The sequence below is a fragment of the Centroberyx gerrardi genome, chromosome 16 (assembly GCF_048128805.1).
Source record: "Centroberyx gerrardi isolate f3 chromosome 16, fCenGer3.hap1.cur.20231027, whole genome shotgun sequence".
In the NCBI taxonomy this organism is placed as follows: Eukaryota; Metazoa; Chordata; class Actinopteri; order Beryciformes; family Berycidae; genus Centroberyx; species Centroberyx gerrardi.
This window is the reverse complement of record NC_136012.1, coordinates 18,846,687-18,866,601: the sequence shown is the minus strand read 5'-3', so window position 1 is coordinate 18,866,601 and position 19,915 is coordinate 18,846,687. Positions and strand designations below refer to the sequence as shown.

The 19,915-nt window shown below is 41.8% G+C and overlaps 1 protein-coding gene across 4 annotated transcripts; it reads left to right on the top strand.

Annotated features, from left to right (window-relative positions):
* Nucleotides 1–88: 88 nt before the first annotated feature.
* On the top strand, nucleotides 89–19,868 carry ocrl (OCRL inositol polyphosphate-5-phosphatase). 4 transcript variants are annotated; one of them, XM_071916145.2, is made up of 24 exons: nucleotides 89–497; nucleotides 1,159–1,237; nucleotides 3,696–3,787; nucleotides 4,269–4,307; nucleotides 4,768–4,881; nucleotides 6,854–7,045; nucleotides 7,379–7,637; nucleotides 7,835–8,008; nucleotides 8,298–8,399; nucleotides 8,544–8,658; nucleotides 8,796–8,912; nucleotides 9,128–9,309; nucleotides 9,887–9,998; nucleotides 10,309–10,418; nucleotides 10,642–10,777; nucleotides 10,906–11,016; nucleotides 11,243–11,408; nucleotides 12,067–12,302; nucleotides 13,135–13,158; nucleotides 15,020–15,139; nucleotides 15,309–15,393; nucleotides 16,165–16,292; nucleotides 16,512–16,623; nucleotides 17,452–19,868. In XM_071916145.2, exons 1-24 carry the CDS (start codon nucleotides 449–451, stop codon nucleotides 17,574–17,576), a joined length of 2,979 nt encoding a protein of 992 aa, XP_071772246.1. In that variant the 5' UTR covers nucleotides 89–448; the 3' UTR covers nucleotides 17,577–19,868. The 4 variants fall into 4 exon arrangements, with proteins under 4 accessions (XP_071772246.1, XP_071772245.1, XP_071772247.1 ...); XM_071916144.2 differs by having other exon boundaries at nucleotides 7,376–7,637; XM_071916146.2 differs by lacking the exon at nucleotides 13,135–13,158 and having other exon boundaries at nucleotides 7,376–7,637.
* The last annotated feature ends 47 nt before the right edge of the window (nucleotides 19,869–19,915 follow it).

Here is a 19,915-nt window from a genome sequence, read left to right as displayed (position 1 = left end):
AACGCCACGGCAAAACATGCACATCAGGATTTGTGACAAGAGGGAGGGGGGATCTCGGAGCACTAGCAAACTCTTCTGTAGCGCACTGTTAGCCGAATACCAATCTACCACAAACTGCTAGCTATGTAGCTAGTCTAAAACTAGCCGGACTGGATGCTTTTCCCTGACATTGAGAGGGAGAGAAGAGAAGGCGACATCTGAAGGTTTCAGAGAGGATGCCGCAAACTAACCACTACTTTGATTTCTTAGCTACATTGAACGTTTGCGATCCCGTCCAACAACAGCTAGCTAACAAGCTAGTTTAGCATTAGCAACCACCCAACCTCTGACAGCTGTCACCCCGGAAGGCCGGGTGCAGGGGTGGGGATTTAACTTTCTCTGTAACGTCTGGACTGGACAGCCGTGAAATCGCTAATGATAAACTACTATTTATTTCATATTGGTAAGAATGGATTCGTCTTTGAGCTTTGGGATATGCGACGAGAAGTGCTTGGCAATATCCTTTTTGAGTTAACGTTACGTAGCTAAGTTACCACCTTTTTGTATTTTTTTGTTGCTTTAGCTTGTTGGCTAACGTTAGCTTTTACTTAGCGTAACTGAATGATTGCTCAGGTAGCTAGTTAACGTTAGATGGCTGGGCTAAACAAATGTCGTTAATGTTAGCTTGCCAATATTTATAGACGAAATTTTCCATATTAATAGTTAATCATATTTTAATAATAGAGCTACTCGTCTGAGTTTATTCACCTGTTTGTGTTATACAGCTCAGAGTTCTTGCTGTAGCCCTGTTACTAACCATGTCATGATGATCAGTCTCGTCTAACTGACTTGTGCTTGGCTGAATATGATTTAGTCAGGTTGGTTGCTAGTTCACTGCTTTCCTCAGTCCCAGGCTCGTGCCTTGTGACTTGACACTGTGCTAATACTTTAATTTGCCTTCTAATTTCCATTAGCATGCCTTCTAACAATGACCACCACAGAGTAACTTAATCTCACAAACTAACCAACCCTAAACAGAAATGAAAGTGAGGCCCTGAAAGCTAATATAATAGAGTTTAATATAAGATGGTCTTTAGTTAATCAATAACAATTCAGTGCTTGTAATGTCCAAGCGCCTTTCTTACCTTCAGTAATAATTCCTTGATTGTGATGTTCACACTGTAAGAGGCCAGGAGCTGAGGTCTGGCCAGAAGGAGCCCAGACTACTGTCACTAATTGAGCGCTGTGGAGAGTTTATGTAAGTATTGCAGAACATGGTGACTGAAAATTCATCATCTGCTTGTCTTAGGTAGTAGATAAATCTGGTGAGATGTTACAGGTCATACTTGTGTTTTTGCAGCAGCACAGCACCTTGAGATTTTAGATGTTCAATAGCAAAACCTCTTCCTTTACACTTGTTTTAGTTAGCTTCTCATCTTTCCTATAGAAGTCCATCTAGTTAACCACTCTTTCTGTATTTGAAAGGTAGACTCGAAGCTGTGGCGTATTTGAACAGTTTTGTCTCTGCTTCGCCTGGGCTGGCTTATGTTTGTGTTCCCTGGCAGTTGTCTTATGTTGTCTGCTGTATTAGGCCACACTGAGGTATAGACAAAATTTCTTGGATGCCTAACATTGTACAGTTTAAATATTGGGTTCCACAGTAGACCGTCCTGTCTATGCTGTCCAGTGACAAGGTTGCTGGCAACAGCGCAGCAGAATACTCTGTTGCTGGAGGCAGGATGTTTGGCTGAATCGAACAGTTCATCTCAGCAAGGGCTGTACTATCAATCAAAAAATTACTGAATTTGCAATATTGAATACTGGAATTTTCAAATGGCAAGAGGCAGCAGTTGTTTTCTCGGATGGAAAGGCAATTCAGACAGCAGCATAAACACGCTATTCTTGTGTTGTGCAAAATACTTGGCCAAACACTTTTTTCCCAACATTTTTAACAAGCACCAAAAAGAAATTGCATAGAAAAACATGTTACAGTCACAATAATTGGCAAAAAAAAGTGATTACAAGGATCATTACTCTAATACATCATTGATCCCTGCAGAGAAATTCTCTTCACTTGACTCCCCCTCTGCAGGGAGGTCAGAGGTCAGGGTCAGCTACAGAACCGAGCTGAGATTCGGTGTCTTGCTCAAGGACACTTCAGCAGGGTTGACTGGCTTGCCGACATGGTGATTTGAACCCCGGTCCAGGCCTGCGCCCTACACACTTTACCCTACACCCTGCTGCCCATGCGTAGCCACTGTCAGCGAGGATTCATCTGATAGTCACATGCTCAAAACCTGAGGTGTTTTTCCATGGCAGCTCCAGCACATACATGTTTGTTTTGTGAAAGGGATGTTTTTACTGTGTCAGTAGGTGTGTTCAATTATCAGTGTTGTTTGTATTTGTAGCAGGCTGTGGTTTACGGCAGTGTGAGGGAGAGAGCGATTAGCCCCATTGCCAGCCAACACACTTCCCATTATCCGGAATTCCACCCTCTGTCCTAGAGCGTAATGAGATTCACATGAGCATACAAGCTCCATGCTTGGCTAACTGCGTTAAAACCACACACACTAAGCTGCACTCCTGTCAGGGGAAAATGGTAAAGTGGACATGGAAACCAGGTGCTGTCAACGTTTTAGTTGGTGCTTTATGGGTCTATAAAGCTATGACAGTGACACCCCTTGAATTTTTTATCACACTCTGTGTTTTGGTCTTGATTGAATTATATAGTGTAAGGCATTGTTGACAGACGTGAATGTTCTCTACAGTTGTCGGTGGTGTAGCTTACCGCATCAGCAGAAGGGTTATCGCTGGCTCTGTGGAGCCGCAAATCCCTCTGACACATTTAGTCAAGCAGGGCTGAATCATTTTCCTCTACTCGACAGTAATCAGACTTCTTGTGAAGTGGAAGGGAAGTGTGGGCAAGCCGTGCACAGCTTGATGCTGTGACCCTAACTGCTGCTCAGCCATTGTTGGAGAGTGAAATATGACCTGTCCTACATTAACCCACATCAGAGATTTGAAGCTGCTTATTTTGACTGTGCTCAGGCTTCCTTCATTTAATGACTCAAAGCTAAGCTCCTCCAAATTGCCTTCCAAATTACAAGTTTGTTTTTGTCAACAGAACCCAACTAAAGTAGAACCTTGTTCATCTGAACCAGATTTTGGAATTTGATTGGACATTAGGAAAAAAAAAATCAGAGATGGGAACATGCAGCATATTGTTGATTGCGTGTAATTGTTTATACAACTAAAGCAATTGAACTGCAAATTAGACTGCAAAGCATTTCTGTATGCATGCACATTTCAAAAATCTTTAATACAATCTAATTACATTTCAGTGTTAGTCACATCTTTCTTCTTAACAACATCCTTCCTGGTACATTTTTATAGATGAGTTTCTATTGCATTACAAATTAATAATCAGAGAGTTAAATATTATCCAAACCTAATAACACAATGACTCGTATTGCATCTCGATCGTTCAGTCATTCTAATACCCTCATATTGAATGATTTGCATGAAACATCCACAATTTTAATTGCATGAGATGGGCTGCTATAAGAAAGAAGTCTTTGCTCTGTGAAATTGCTGTGACTGCTCTGTATTGGCTTTATGTTTCAGATAATTTTATTGATTAGACTAAATTACATTGTTGAGGCATAAGGACAATACAGGTGTGATGTTAAGTGGGAGTCTATCCTGTTCTCATCTAGATTGGGTGTTTTGGCCACCCCTGATGCTGTTGTGTCTAGTCCAGTGCCTCAGTTGTCTATACCCATCAATGGTAATTTTCAGATTGTGCGAGGTAAGTGTGTGACTTTTTTGTCTTCACTTTCAAAATTATAGTATTGACTGTTTCTGGTATGCTAAATGTTCTCAAATGACCAGGATATTTTATGTATTCAACTGCAGCAGACTATGCCTGATTTGTAGACAATGAATGATGTATCCCTTTATAAGATGTTTGTGATTCCAGTCAGACGGACATGGCATGTTTATAGAGTTCAGCCCACAACCTCGTCACTGCCTGTGGGTATTGGACTTCACATTCCTCAACTCCCAGGCATAGCAGTATTACTGTTTACTCAAGGTTACTGCACAGTGGTGTAGAAGTGGAAGTCCAGGGGGGCATTTCCTTTGTTCTGGGAAGACATAATTTAAAAGTCAACATGTAGCAACTAGAGCCTATTGGAAACAGTTATGCCACCACTGGGTCACACCCACGACAGACCTTTGAACTGCATGGCCACCCTTTCATTTTCTCTCTTTCCTCTATTTCTTTTCAGAGGCAGAAGAGGCTCTTCTTATTGACTTCCCCGTAGATAGTAAGTCCTAACTTCTTTACCTCCTGCTTCAGATTTGAATGAGTATTCTTCTGTTGGATCTGTTGTTAAATTAAGATTATACTGAAGAGATGCTGCTCTGGTCTTGCAAGCAAGGCTGGAATTTTAGTCCTGTATTGTGGCAAGAAAACAAAGCTAAAACACGGCAATTACTGCAACAGAGCTCCTATCCAACCAAACTACATTTTTAGAGCATGCCTTGAGCCAAATGCCTGCCTCTTTATTTAGCAGAAAAAGTTGGTCATGAGTTGCTAGGGCTTTCTGGAAGCATGCTGAATTGGTTCTCTGTTAAATCACTTTGCTTTGTATTCTCACTTTGCTTTGTATTCTTAGTCTGCATTTGAATGTGTTTGCAAAGTCTGTGGCAGACATGAGGGCATCCAACTTGAATATGTGTGTGTGTGGGTGCGTGTGCGTGTGTGTGTTCTGTATCCCACTCCAGCCTGTGTTAGGATACGGGTGCGAGGGGAGAAAGCCCCAGAGCTGCTGCTGGAACTCCAGGATGATGAGCGAACTCACACTTTCTTCTCCCAGGTGAAGAGGGCCAAGCAGCAAGGTGAGGCTCCACTGTCTGTCACTGCTCTAACACACCTGGGCCATCAATTATTTAGCCACTCATCTAACATTTATTTACCCAGGGTGGATTACATTGCTCACTGATTTCCTATGGGCTCTTGCCACCCACACGCTGTTAGGAAGAGTCCTTTGCTTGCCATCTTTGAAATCAAATCCACCGTTAAAGGTGACGGCCACCACAGTGAATGCAGCCTTTGTATACTTTAGCTCATGGCCTTATGCTTTTACTTTTTTTCTTTTTACATTTAGTTTTAGGCATTTAGCTGACACTGTAATAAGTGCAAAATTCCTTAAATTTCCAGATTACCAAAATTACAAGCAACCAATAGCAACGAGCGCAAGAGCCACTATTCATGCATTCAAGCATTCAAGACATTCTATTGACATTAAAAGTAATTAGACATTACCACTTTGCTATTGTGGCAGGCTGGCAGCTGGAATATTTGATGACTCATCAGCAGTATAATTATGCATAATAGATGCCACCCTCCAAAAGTGAGTATAAGCTTTGTTAAGCCTTATCTTAGACGTACTCTCTGGCTAGGTTTATATGCGCACAGCAATGTGACTACTGCCACTACTGTGAGTAAGGTAATAGTTCAATGAAGCCGTTAACTCACCATAATACTCCCGTTTACATGACAGAAGTTTTGATGACCGACAATTGTGGAAAGCTTGTTTCCTACTGTGTCCTGGTAGCTCAGTGATCTAAGGCGCATACCATGTAACCATGACTGTAACCGCGCTGTAATTGCACTATATAAACTTAATGTAATATACTGAGTTATAAACCAACCAGTTTGGTGTGCACAAAAGCACAGAAGTTTGTGTACCTATTTTGCAAGAGTATGGTGGTAGTTGCACAAGATTTAATCAAGGTACCTATATTGGATGAGGCGTGTGCAATTGTGCGGTGCTTTGAAAATGCGCATCGCATTCCTCAAATTATAGGCTGCTGATGAAACGTACATAGCTGTCCTGCCGCCTTTGGATGACGATAGAGATTTCATCAACCGAAAGGCATGGCCCTTATATATACTACAAGCAGTTGTGGATAACAAATTTTTGTAAGAATCATCCCTTAATGTAGCCCTGTATGGAGTACAGTTCCCTTCTACCTCCACGTAACACGGTGAGCTGGGCACATGTGCAACTTGGCCACAGATCAAGAAATGCAAAGGTGCTGTTAAGATGTATATGTTTTCTTACTGGTGTCTATTAATGTGATTAAAATTGGAGTACTCTGCATATGTTGCTGCAATTCTGCTTCAGTTAAGAGCATAATCACATTCATATCATCAGAGTATGGTGTTAACACGGGCTCTGCCTTACTCGCAGTATTGCCTTGTTTGCATTATAATCACATATTTGATGTGCATGTAAACGTGGCTACTAAGCCCTGGAGGGATATCTGAAAAAGATTTTAAACAGGGAGAATGTGAGCCTGGGGGAATGAGCTGTGATTATTTGTACCTGTATACTCTCAGAGCCTGTCCATCCAGTTTCACCATTAACACCTCCATTTGCATCGACTCGCTAATTAATGATTGAGGATGCCTGTAGTAATATAGTAGCATTGTGCCCTCTTCAGTCCTTATATCAACAAGCTACTTGCTACAAGCTACTTCCTACAATAACAACATTGATATTCTGGGTGTTGGCTCAGCCTTGATCTGTTATCTTGTTTGCATTGTGAGAGGTCAATAGAAACGGCATGTGTAGTTGTATTATTAAAGGCTCAAGTTTCCCAAGGCACAGCAGCTCTATCATTGCATTTAATGTTTTTTTCTTAGGCAAGCTTCAAAGAAGCAAACTGTCGTTCCGTACTGTTTCATTCCAAGAATATTTAGGATACTCCGACTGTATGTCTGAAATCTTGTGAAAAAGTCTTGTGGAAGGCTGTCACGAGACTTTGTGCTGCCGTTTAACAGTGTTGAGTTATATTTTCTCAGTTGAATCGAAATCCAAGACACCCAAAGCGATGGAGCCTCTTGCACCAGCTCCCCACAGAGGTCCTGTCCCCATCCCACCACAAAGAGGAACCAAGACTAACTCTGTGGTCTCTGCAGCCAACCCGCCCAAACCTACCAGTGCGTTGCCTCCTAACCTCAACAACAGCACTTCAGCCAACCAGACTAGCACAGGTATATAGATACACAGCACATACATTGCCATAGATGAACATAGATTTGAAGAGGTAGATTCCAAAGCAAGATATCCAACATATGGAAAAAAAAAAAAGACATATTCTTACAAAATGATTGCTGACTTGAAAGTAAAGCACAATGGTGATTACTATTTATTAATCATCTTAAGTCCTTGGCTTACAAAATAGTTATGTTTTTGGTAGATAGAATCATCTGTTTTTGAAATATTTGACTTTCGGGGAGATTTTTCTTAAAATTGATTTAATATGAGAATATATGAGACCCTTCATTTGTACAAAAACTGACAGACAATCCCTGATTATTCAGCAGACAGAAGAGATCCAGCTCAATCACTGGCGTCAGACTTTGGCTTCGAGGACAACTTCAACCACTCTCTCAAAGTGGAGGAAAAAAAGAACCACCAGAATCGTTTGGTTGCCTCGAGGGAACCTCCTCCTGTCCCCCCGCTCCCTCCTCGCAAAGCCTCCTACAATCCATCCAACCCTCTGCCACCTGCACCAATCCCTAAAGACAGAGCCGCCTCCATACAAGGCAAAGAGAACTCCTTCGTCACTCCCGCCAAACAAGAGTGAGTTAACCTGTCATGATAACATGTCGATCCCAATGGAATCACAAGGAAGATCCTCATCAGGTTTCTTTCCTTGCTTTAGGTTTAACCTAAAATTGTTAGTAGTCAGTTAATATGTAGTTCTAGCCTGAATAATGATCGGTTAAATGGGTTTTTCAAGTGCGGACAGTGGTGACGATAAAACTTTCCTGTCCCAGCCACTTTAGATCTGGATTTGACCGTGTGGACAGGCCGCCGTCATGGAGCGACAGCCCTACTACAAACAGTATGAGACAGGCCATGTTGTCCAGTCAGGCAGGCCAGAGAGAATACCTCATCAAACACCGCCTGGGTAAGAAGGAGAAGGAGTATGTCGACATCCAGAACTTCAGGTGAGAAGCTCTTCTGCTGTGTGTGTTCAGTTTTGTTCACTTGGTCTGGAATCAAATAGAAATTCTTTTAATTCCAAATACTGTAGCAGCTCCTGCCACATCATCAGATTTGGAGAGATAAGATTGAAATGGCTTTATTTTACTTCAAGCTGACAATTTGTCATGCCCCAGTTTCAAAATGTAAAACCCAAGCATCACATTCAGCCAAACAAACATCTTTTCTTATCAGCTCTTGCTTGACTATTCACTATTCACTAGGCATAAAGCCTGACTAGTGTGCTTGCTTTAGGTTCTTCACAGGAACATGGAATGTGAACGGCCAGCCTCCGGACAGCAGTCTGGAGCCGTGGCTCTGCTGCGACCCAGAACCTCCAGATGTTTACGCTCTGGGGTCAGTGACATATTATTTTATCATACACTGTTCCGACCCATTTTTTAAATATAATTTCTGAACTGTTCTGAACGACTCTTCTCTCGCTCTTGCTTTATTAACATCCATTATGCTGACTTGTGTACATGTTTTGTGACTCTGTAGTTTTCAGGAGTTGGACCTGAGCACTGAGGCCTTCTTCTACCTGGACTCCTCCAAGGAGCAGCTGTGGGTGGATGCTGTGGAGAGAGGCTTGCACCCGAAAGCCAAGTACAAGAGGGTGAGTAGGAGAGAAGCTAAATCAATACTTTCTAGGACTTCCCTCTCATATTGATAAACACACTGGCATGTAGGCCAGTGGGACAGAACTTGTGATGTGGAGTATGTAAGTAAGTATGAGTTTCTTTATGTCTACAGGTCCGGATCATCCGACTAGTTGGCATGATGCTGGTGGTCTTTGTCAACAAGGTGCACAAGAATCACATAAAAGAAGTGGCTGCAGAGCATGTGGGCACTGGAATCATGGGAAAAATGGTATGTTCAAATTAAACCTCAACAGAAAAATGTATTTTTTTGTTGCTGTTGACAGTTTTGTATTATTCGAACTTAGTTTCTGTTTGATTTGATTAAATATTAAACCGAGTATCTGTAGTTTGCATAGAGCTTTATTCCTCCATGTATTTGCCTGCATGAAAATGAGACTATTTGAATGCCAAAGTGACAGACTGGACTGTGTGTTTTCCTTGTAGGGGAACAAAGGAGGTGTGGCAGTGAGGTTTGTTTTCCACAACACTAGCTTCTGCTTCGTCAATTCACATCTAGCGGCACATGTGGAGGACTTTGAACGCCGCAACCAAGACTACAAAGACATCTGTGCCCGCATGACCTTTCACCTTCTGGACTATCCCCCTCTCAGTATCGTCAAGCACGAGTGAGTTCCCCAGTCTTTCAGGTGTAGAGTGGGACAGTCTCTCTGGACTGATGTCCAAAGTCTGTTTTTACACTCATTTACTGTATTTGTATTGTCAGAATGGGGCTCTGAGGTTTCGTTCATCACTAGGTGTAACTGTATTCTCGCCTCTCATTCCATTTTGTTGTTTTAAGTACAAAGACTACTTCTATTCTCATCTCCAGCATTCTACACTGCTACCAATTTAGTCCCATATGCTGCAAAATAAATTCATGTTACCTAAAGCTAAAAATGTACCCATGCACCTTGAGATTCAAAGTAGGGTTTTTTAATCATTTTTAAATATGTTCCTAAATTTCATTTGTGTTTCTCCTAGGGAAAAATGTCAATATAGAGTCTTGATTCCCTCTTAGATTGTTTTTAGTAATCACATGTTTTTCTTTTATTTGCTCTCCTCACAAATGAGCTTATTGTGCTCCCTAGATTATGAGTCTCTCTCACAGGATTTTACTTTCAGTGAGGATAAACGTATTTAGTGCAAAGCTACTGCTGTAATACTGTTGTTTGAGCATGTGTGTATCTCCATTCTGTGTTTCAGTGTAGTAATCTGGCTGGGGGATCTGAACTATCGTCTGTTTGTGTATGACGCTTCTGAGGTCAAACAGCTCATAGCTCAGAATGAGCTGAAAAAGCTTCAGGAGTGCGATCAGGTGAGAGAAGAGAAACCGTTATCTAGCTCAGTGTTTCCTCTACATTCAGTCAGCAGAAGTAGAGCGCAGTGGAAAGAAAACTTCTACCGCGGCTTGTGAAAATGAAATTAAGAAAACGCAATCAAATATATAAAGGGAAGCTGTTGTGCAAATACTAATATTACACATTTTGTTTAGGATTTTTACAATTTTCTACACTACATTTTTTTAAAATCTGTCACGGTTTCCTCTTTTACTCTGTTGTGACCATAAATAAGGATTTTCTCTTGACTGTTGCAAAAAATAACACTTGCTCCTGTTTTATGTGTAGCTGAACATTCAGAGGCAGACTAAGAGAGCCTTCACAGACTTCATGGAGGGAGACATTAACTTCATTCCCACCTACAAGTACGATGCCAAAACAGATCGATGGGACTCAAGGTAAAAAACAAAATAAAATACCCCCTGTGTTCTGTGCCAGCGAACACACAAACATACTCTAGGAGTCATATTGCCAATCGCAACCTGACCTATGACTTGAATCTTACTGGAAAGGAAGCCTTATCCGGCCATACCATTACACTAATATAGAGTCAGCAGTATGTGTGTCTAACCCCTGAACCCTGGGCCTTGCCTCTGAATCTGTGACTGTTGTTTCCTGCAGCGGGAAGTGCCGCGTCCCGGCTTGGTGTGACAGAATCCTGTGGAGGGGCGGCAATGTCAAGCAGCTCCACTACCGGAGCCACATGGAGCTGCAGACCAGCGACCACAAGCCTGTCAGCTCCCTCTTCAGTGTAGGGGTAAGACGCACTGTGGTTGATAATAGAAACGTGTTTGAAATAATTTATCAGTTTTAATAATGATAACAATTAAATACATTAACATTCCTTTGGTTCATAATGTTGGGACTTGCGTGTTTGTGTAACAGGTGAAGGTGGTGAATGAGCAGCGCCACAAGAAGGTCTTTGAGGAGATTGTTCGCATGATGGACAGAATGGAGAACGACTTCCTCCCATCTCTATCTCTGACTATGCGAGATGTGAGAAGAAACACACACACATTCTCTCTCATAGTTTTGATGCTCCGTCTAGTATGTTCTCCTCAGTGATATTAGATGACCTACTAATCAACAACAACCTTTGAAACCACAGTCAGGAAACGGGATAGTCTGTCATTATTTTTCCAATACTTTTCAGGACGTAGCGACTTGGAATCTGTGATTAATGCTACCTCTTTGAATTTCCTCTTTTTCTCCTCTCCTGCAGTTTACATTTGAGAATGTGAAATTCCGGCAGCTTCAGAAGGAACGCTTTATAATAACAAACGACGGGCAGGTCCCCTGTCACTTTGCCTTCATCCCCAAACTCAACGACACGCAGTATTGCAAGCCTTGGCTCCGTGCCGAGCCAAGCGATGGATTTTTAGAGCCCAGTGAGTCCCTTTGTCATTATAACCCCCCTTGTGTCTTGTCCTTAACTTTGTCTCCTGAACTCTTTGACCTGCTTTCATTTGGTTTTATAATCATTGGTGAGGGGACACAAAAGAATGACATAGCTAATTTATCTACATCTCTTCAGGACGATTTTGTCCTGTTCCACATTTTGGGGCTGTATTATAGTTCAGTAGTGCCCCCTGTTTTGTTGCTCCCTTTTCTACCCATATTGGTAAAGTGGAAGATCAGTGCTCCCAATAGATAACAAAGTGAGAAACAGAGTCCAAAATCTCTTAATATGTTTCCTAGCAAATTGATTTGCAATTAAATAAAGTATAAAAAAGTGCACACATCCAAAAAAAACTTTCTACAGGTGCTGGATCAAAAACAGTTTTAACAGAGAAGAAAAGGTAGAATCCGCACACTGTATTAGAAGCTCCCAGTGATTTTAATGGCAAGGCAAGACAACGTTTGGATCTCACAGAGATCTTCGTCAGGCACGGGTAACACAATTCGATTAATACAGTGTGCAGATTCTACGTTTTCTTCTCCTTTGCAATTAAAGCAACAATGCTGAGGCAACTCCTCTGGCAATGTTGCCCATCAGAGTTTCTCAGAAAGTTGCCCTGTGATCCACTGATTTATCTCCCCCAACAGATGAGACCCTGGAGATCTACCTGGAGGTGTATGTCAGTAAGGACTCTGTCACGCTGCTGAACTCCGGGGAGGACTCCATAGAGGACATTCTGGTGCTCCATCTGGACCGTGGCAAGGACTACTTCATTACCATCTCCGGCAACTACCTGCCCAGCTGCTTCGGCACCTCGCTGGAGACACTGTGCCGCATGAAGAAGCCCATCAGAGAGATCCCCATCACCAAGCTCATCGACCTGGTGAGGGACAGCTAGGCCGAGGGAAAAGCAGACTACAACATGAGATTAGAATGACAGGATTAGTGTAATTGTGAATATTATATTGAATAGCTGAAATACCACGCAGTAGCACTGCTCTTGTAGTGGTTGAAGCTTACTGTCTTATCTGATGGTACAAAGAAATCTACTAGTTACAGTGAGAAATAAAAACAAAACCTTTTCTACACAGACGAATCTAGCTCAGATTGTAATCTGATGGCTGCTCCTAGCTTTCTTTAGCTATTCACTACCTGGAACCTGAGCAGGGACACGTGAGGACTTGTTCACCCCCTCAGGGTAAACTCAGTCACAGAGAAGGTCTATATTTAGAGAGCATAAGAAGTCTCAACCTGTATATGCCTTTGCTAAGAGTGGCCAGGGGAATGAGGAAGTCGCACCAAACGGGAAGGGCTATCCTGAAGAGCATGGAGGGAACTGACTAAAGTTAGGCCCAGCTCACTCCAGCCCATTCCATATAAATAGGCTCCTCTGGTCTCCACATGTACACCTCTATCTGCTTCCATATTGCTATGTTTGATTTTCTGTGGTTTGGCTCTAGAATAGTGTGCTATTATCATTGTAATAATCATTCCTTTCTACTTTTACTATTCCATCATCCTAATGGGCGGGTGTATTTCAATGAAATGATTTATTCTACAAGCATGCCATAATCTAACTACTTTTCTGATTCTGTGTTTATGCATAGTACTATCTACTTTGTTCTTTCTTCTTTTGTTTCCCTGTATCGCCTCTCATTGCCTTGATCATTCCTTTCCAACTCTTCACTGTGGTTGTGGGCTGACTTCTTGCTCAGGGAGAGGACAGCTACATGGAAAAGGTAAAATAATATGCTCACTGATAGTGGCCAGCTATCAGCCAAAACCGGGTCACGATCACCCCAGTTAAAACCTTTAAAGTGTCTTTAAAGACTGCAAATGATCTTCTTCAAATGTTCTCCGTAGAAAGGGAAATTGGCTCAGGCATTATTATGATCAGTTATATCAGCTGTTTAGGAAATTAATTCAGTCCTGCAGTCTTTTCTTTGCGAGCCAGCATTGCCTGTTGCTGTCATTTGCCGTTGTTGGTGGATTATCATACTGTATGTGTTTGGGTCTTTTGATTTCTCCGCCTCAGAATTGCATTTTAGTAGGCCAACCGTTTACCTGTCTAAATATACAGGAAACCTGAACTTTTTTCTGGTTAATATTACACTCATGGATGGCATAAGTGATGCTGTAGCTTTCATGATTAATGCTTTTGCTTTTATTAACCTATTTACTTAGCTTGTTCATTTCATGACCACAAAGAAATTAATTGGCCTACCATGAGTTGCTAGGCTACTTGATGTAGGCCACATCCTGTTAATATGGAACTTAATCCTTAAAGATAGATGTCACATACTGTTTAACATGAGTTTTAAGATGAGTGTCTCTTTTTATGTGTTAAAATGGTTGGACTACTAAGCTTCAAAGCAACTGTCAAAGTTTTATAACAAGCAAAAGGCGACACGTCAAGGAACTACTGAACTGCCAAAGACATGGTTGCCAGACAAATAATCCATCAACACTGTGCTGCTTTGTGCACCTCAGTTTGATATAAGGTGGCGGTGCTAGCTATCTGAAAAGTGAATCAGTACATATTATATTCACCGTACATTTCAGAGAGCTGACAAGGAAGGAGATTGATAACCCACAGACAGTCATAGACCAGACCATTAGAGCTCACTTTCGCTGTCTGTGTGTGTGGATGGATCAGTCACCCATCAAACCTCACGTGGTTCCTCGAGAGCAGCGGACACCAGTCCTGTGAAACTTAGACACACTCACACACACACCAAATCTCATTTCACAGCAGGTCACCCTCATTGCACAGCCCATTCACACACATGATTAAGGCTAATGAGGAGCATTGGGGTCTGTTCAGCTAAGATCAAACACACATATTAAGCCTGATGCAAAATCCTCTCTTCCATTCCATAGCTTAGCTACTTACTGGCCAGTGAAACTGAATAGCTGCATGACTAAACACACTTTAGATAGCCACTTAGGATATATGACGGGCCTTGGTTTGTCCTGCTGTGCCGCTTCATGCCAGCTGTGTCTTTCTTAGTCTTGCATCCCCTCTAGGAGATGCACCACACTGTAAATACCCTTAGGGAGCACAGTAGCAGTGTGGGTGGTCGTTTAAACACTTTAGAGAATATCACACTGGCTTTGACAGTGTATGTAGCTCTGCAGGCTATCAGTGTCTCCCACTCAAGCCCACTCTAGTTTCCCCTGCTTTATGTGTAGCCCCACTGCCCCGGGTTATTTTTGTCCGTCTCCCTTGGGTTCTCATGGATCCATTTGTGGAGACAAAAGGAATGTGATATCCAGCTCTCCTTCAAGTCTCCAGACCCCAGAGATAATCTGTGCCTCAATGCTGCCCCAGCTTTACCACTAATGGATGAAATGTGCCATGTGCAATCATTTTAGTGGTCTTTGTTACACTTTGATCAAATCAGCATCTTTAACTATCCTGGCAGTATGAAGCGGAAATAATCTTGTAAATTCATACATTTACTTGTAATTGGAACTCTTTTTTTTTTATATCCAAGCATTTATTCTTGTAGGAAGTAATTTTGGTATATTATGCCAGGAAATATGCCAATGTCTCTATTACAAACTGTAAAACATGGTGTGTCTATTATCTCCTATCAGGAAAAGTCCAAGATGAGCTTCCTGATGGTGGATGGTGCTGGAACTGAGGACAAGCCTCTAAAGATCCCCAAGGAGGTGTGGATTCTGGTCGACCACCTCTTCACCAAGTCTTGTCAGCAGGTGAGAAATGATAGGCTGTTGAACAAGTAGTATACATGTAGTTTATTTGGCTGGAACGACCCGTTGTGTAATATATTATGCCTCTCCTAATACCATAATACTCCTGGGACACAGCGGCACTGTTCTGACTGTTTTACATTTCCTATACTTGTCTCCCTCTGTCTCCCAGGAGGACCTGTTCCAGACCCCGGGCCTACAGGAGGAGCTGCAGAGTATCATCGACTGTCTGGACACCAGCATCCCAGACTCCATCCGTATCCTCGCTTACGTCCAGTCTGTCCCACTGGCCCAGATTCACATGGCCAAGGCCTGTAATCTGACACCGTAACTGAAATGCCACACAGCAGATACAATGACAGCCGTACATGAGCTGTTTTAAGCCACATGGTTTCACTCCATTAACACACTGACCCTGTTGTCTCTTGGTCATGAAGATGAGTTAGTATGATCATGATAACAGCAGAAATAATCGCAATCATAATAGTAATATGTTTTATTTTGAACATGCTTTTCAGTCTCAAAGCGCTAGCTAGATACATAGATGGATAGTCAGGTAGACAGATAAATAGATATATAGATAGAGATACGGTTCTACCCTAACCCACAGTAATCATAAGGATTTTTTTTTTCTAATATATCACAAAAGCTCACAAAACCATGTTAAATAATCAAGTAATAATATTATGTGTGATGTCAAACAAAACTGACATTTTCAAATCATATTCCTTAAAATGTTTCATACCTCAGTTTTTAAATTAAATTTGCTTGTTATCATCAAGTTAGACAGCAGAATTGTGTGTCAAGATATCCCAAAATCACCACAGCACACAATGTGATTCCACTGAAAGACGATATTGAGTTATTGCCCAGCCCTAGACAGAGACGGGGTGCGTATGTGGGAATTTCACAGCCCATCTGGATCTGGATCACTTCTGTGTACCATGCTTACATGCAGATGAAAGAACAGGTAAACACGCACACAGAGCACTCCGCTTTTGCTTGTTCTTCCCTAACTGTGTGTGTAGCTGGGTGTAACCACTCGGTGGCTGAGGCGCTGCTGATCTTCCTGGAGGCCTTGCCAGAGCCAGTGGTGTGTTACGAACTCTACCAGCGTTGCCTGGAATGCTCTCATGACAGCCGCCTCTGCAAACAGGTGCAGTGACTCTTAACACGCTTCTCTCTTAACACCTCTTAACATTTGTGACACTGTAGAATGAGAGAGAGACAAGAGAGTGGCGGAATGCAACATCTTTTTTTAGTTGAGCATTACCCCAGGATTGTGGTGTGTCATGAACATGGCTGCCTCTGTTATGTGATGGGAATCACCAGCTAAGTGTTGAATCTTTGTCTTCCCTCTGTGATGATTTGGCAGCTGATCTCCCAGTTGCCTCGCGCTCACCGCAATGTGTTCCGCTACTTGCTGGCCTTCCTGAGGGAGCTGCTCAAGCACTCTCACAACAACAACCTAACTGCCAGCCTCATAGGTATGTCCTAAGTAGTCTCATATATCTGTTCATTAAGCAATAATACATGAGAGGGAGAGCTATTATGCAAGATTATTGGCACTGCTATATAGTAATTGCAGGCATTAGGCCGAATATTTCACGGTGTAGTATAACCTTGAATGTATTATTGCTCTTATACAAACAAATCTGAAAAAAAACTAACGACTATATGTTAAAACATCCTTATATTGTCTTTCATCCAGTAACTAAACCTGTTCTTTTACTAACTGATGGTGAAAAAATGTAGGCTGTTATTATTACATATTAAGCTTTTATTTAACATAGGTATTGAAAAAAAATACTATTTTGGTACCGGTATCTAATTCAAGGTACCAGTACCAAAAAATGTAAGACGATACCCAGCCCTGTCCCCTGCACATATGCACATATACAGTTGGGTTTATGTGCCTTGCTCAGGGGAACATGGATGATAATTGTTTATGTATGAAGTTGTTTACTCATTCACTTTCCTGGCTTAGACTTTCAAACCAGCCCAGGGATTTGACCCAGTATACAGTTGCCAGCCTGCGTCTGTAACCTTTAGGCCACTATCCCATCTGTAAACTTGACTCTGTACTGTATGTGTTTTGGAAGTTGAGGATGTGGTGACAAAGGGCGATTGACAAATCACAAGGGTTTGGCCACAGTGACAGGAATGTTTACAGTAGTTTTTTCAAAGGCAAATACTGTATTACCACATGTAATTATCTCTGCTTGTATTTTACTAGCTAGGGATGAAGCCAGTCTTCCTCGTACGCACTGTGTCAAATGTTTTCTTTACCTCTCTACCCTGTTCTTGTATTTTAGCTACCCTCTTTGCCAGCCTTCTCATCCGACCGCCGCCCAACCTGGTGAGCAGGCAGACATCACAAGACCGGCAGAGAGCCATCGACTTCATCCTGGGTTTCCTCATGGGAGGAGATGAGGAGTAATTGAGGTTACGGGTCATTCACGCAGTCAGTAGGATTCCAAGTTGTTTCCCAACCTGGCTTATTGGTTGCAAAAAGGATGGGACCTGTAGGACACATTGTAACATGATTCACTTGGTATTTTGTCATCTGTTGGAGACCAGTGCAGTTGTTTTGCACCCTACCTTTCACAGACTCTTATTTTAGAAGTACCCCAGACCTTGTTGGACTATACTCCCGTCAAAACCGTCATGAATTTACCAAGTCTTATAGCTTCACCTCTGTTGACAGTATGGCCGCTGGATTTGGTAGTACTTGGGAAAGCTTTGAGCTGATGCCTATGCACTTTTTGCTGACCTAAAGGACCTGTGCCTCCAGACTGGGGATGTCCTCCCTCTCAGTTGATCCCCCTTATTTTAGGTGCTCATGCCAAAATAACCCCTTATTAGTCAATGGTATGAATGTAAGAACAGTATGTATCCATAGATGCTTAGCGAATGACTCATTACACTAAAGAAAGGAAAACAGAACTTCCTGAAATTTGAAACCCAAGGTTCAAAATCAGACTGGAGACAAGCACACTATTGTGAGTCTAGTGCAATGGGATGATTGACTGTGGAAATATCACTAAGGAAATATCACTAAGAATGTTCAAGCTTAACAAGACAAAAGACGACAATCTCGGAGCAGTCATACTTAAGGGGCAATATCTGCTAGAATAACCTGTGGTCATATCCACTGTAGTTTAACTGTTATTTATATTTTTCCTTCAACAAAGTTTGCACCATCGGAACAGTTTTTGTTTCCCAACTGTGGTTTATTTTAAACCCCTCATTCGTTTTTAAAGGACCGTTTTGGACATATTTTTTTTGAATGAACGCTACTTGTTTTTATCACCCTGTTATAGAAAACTACTTAGTCGTGAATGTTTGCTGTGATCCTGTGTAACTTCAACCATGAGCCTTACATCAAGTTTTGCCAGTTCCTCTGTTTGAGTTTCAAAACATATCTGTTAACACACTAACTTCCTGGTCAACCAGAATAGAGTGAAGAGTCACCCCTTGTGGTCTTGATGTCTTAACTGGTGTATATAGTGATCCTGTCCCTGTTGACTCCTATGGGTATTTGACTCTTGCTATGGTGGTGCAACTCTGTTATGGTGTCTACAGTATGTCATGTTTGTCATGAAGGTGGTACCGTTAATGTCTGTGTGCTTGTTCACACGTTTCCTTGCTTCTGCCATGCCTGAAAGCCTAAATTTCATGCTCATTATTCATTGTTTTAGGCCTGTATGATGCCAAGGCACTTGTAACTTTGTATTCCTCATGGTGAATTCAGATAATTAATACCCCTGTTGCTGTGCATAATTTTAAGTGATGCAGCATTTTCTGGGTGCAAGTTAAACAAGATTTAATGGCTCATTACTCTGCAAGACACAGCCTTTATCATTTGTGCCACAGAGGAAATATATATTTTTTGCAATCACTGTTGCATAACACTATGGAATGAGGAACTCCTACGCGGTGTATAATGAACACTGTTTCCTTTTTAACAGTTTTATCTAAGAGATATCATCATTAGCTTTCCCACCTGACTAAAATATTTACATTGTCTGACACTAATTTCCTTTGCTCCATATATCCCATTAGTTAGTGATGCCAGAAAAGACTAAAAGTTTTCTTATCTCACAATATAAGGATCTCTGGTTCAAGCTAATTTAACTTTGGAGACAATGTGAACACATTTAATGTGACAAGGCTGACAATCATGGCACTTAAGGATATGCCTGTTGGGCTGAAGTTGCGCCGTTCTTGTGCGGTTTCCTCTGCCTCATTGCCATCAATACAGTAGATTCCTCAGATGGGCCAGGCATGATTCTGCCCTCCTCAGAGTTGTTGTTGGCCTTAACTGCTGGCTAAGCTTTGCCAAAAGGTGGCTTGGGCTGGAAGGAATGGTTCCTGGTGACTTAGAATTCAGCTAAGTGCATGAATCAGGGAGAGCCATTCACAATAGCCATTTGCTCATTCGCTGACGTCTTTAGAAAGACTACCCTCATCCCGTCAAACATAAGGAAATTCACATTAGAAGATCAACCTCTGATTTTAAGTGTTGTCTTATGCCACTGTACCAATTGATGTATTTGTGTGGTGTCATTGTGCTTATATTTTGTCATCTCTGTTCTTTTTGTCTTCAGTTTTGTCATGGCCTGTTTAAATAAGTATGGTACATATGCAAGGACAAACTTGCACACCTGTTGTTTTCAACTTTTCAGATTTTTGGTACTTTTAATTTATTTAACAGAAATAAAACTATGTACAAAGCAGTTTCTCTGTTGTAACTGATTCAACACCCCTTAGTTATTG

Coding starts and splice junctions, on each gene's coding strand:
- ocrl (XM_071916144.2), top strand. CDS start 449: ATGGATTCGTCTTTGAGCTTTGGGATATGCGACGAGAAGTGCTTGGCA. Junction 11,409..12,066: donor CGATGGATTTTTAGAGCCCA/GTGAGTCCCTTT, acceptor CTCCCCCAACAG/ATGAGACCCTGGAGATCTAC. Junction 16,293..16,511: donor ACAGCCGCCTCTGCAAACAG/GTGCAGTGACTC, acceptor ATGATTTGGCAG/CTGATCTCCCAGTTGCCTCG.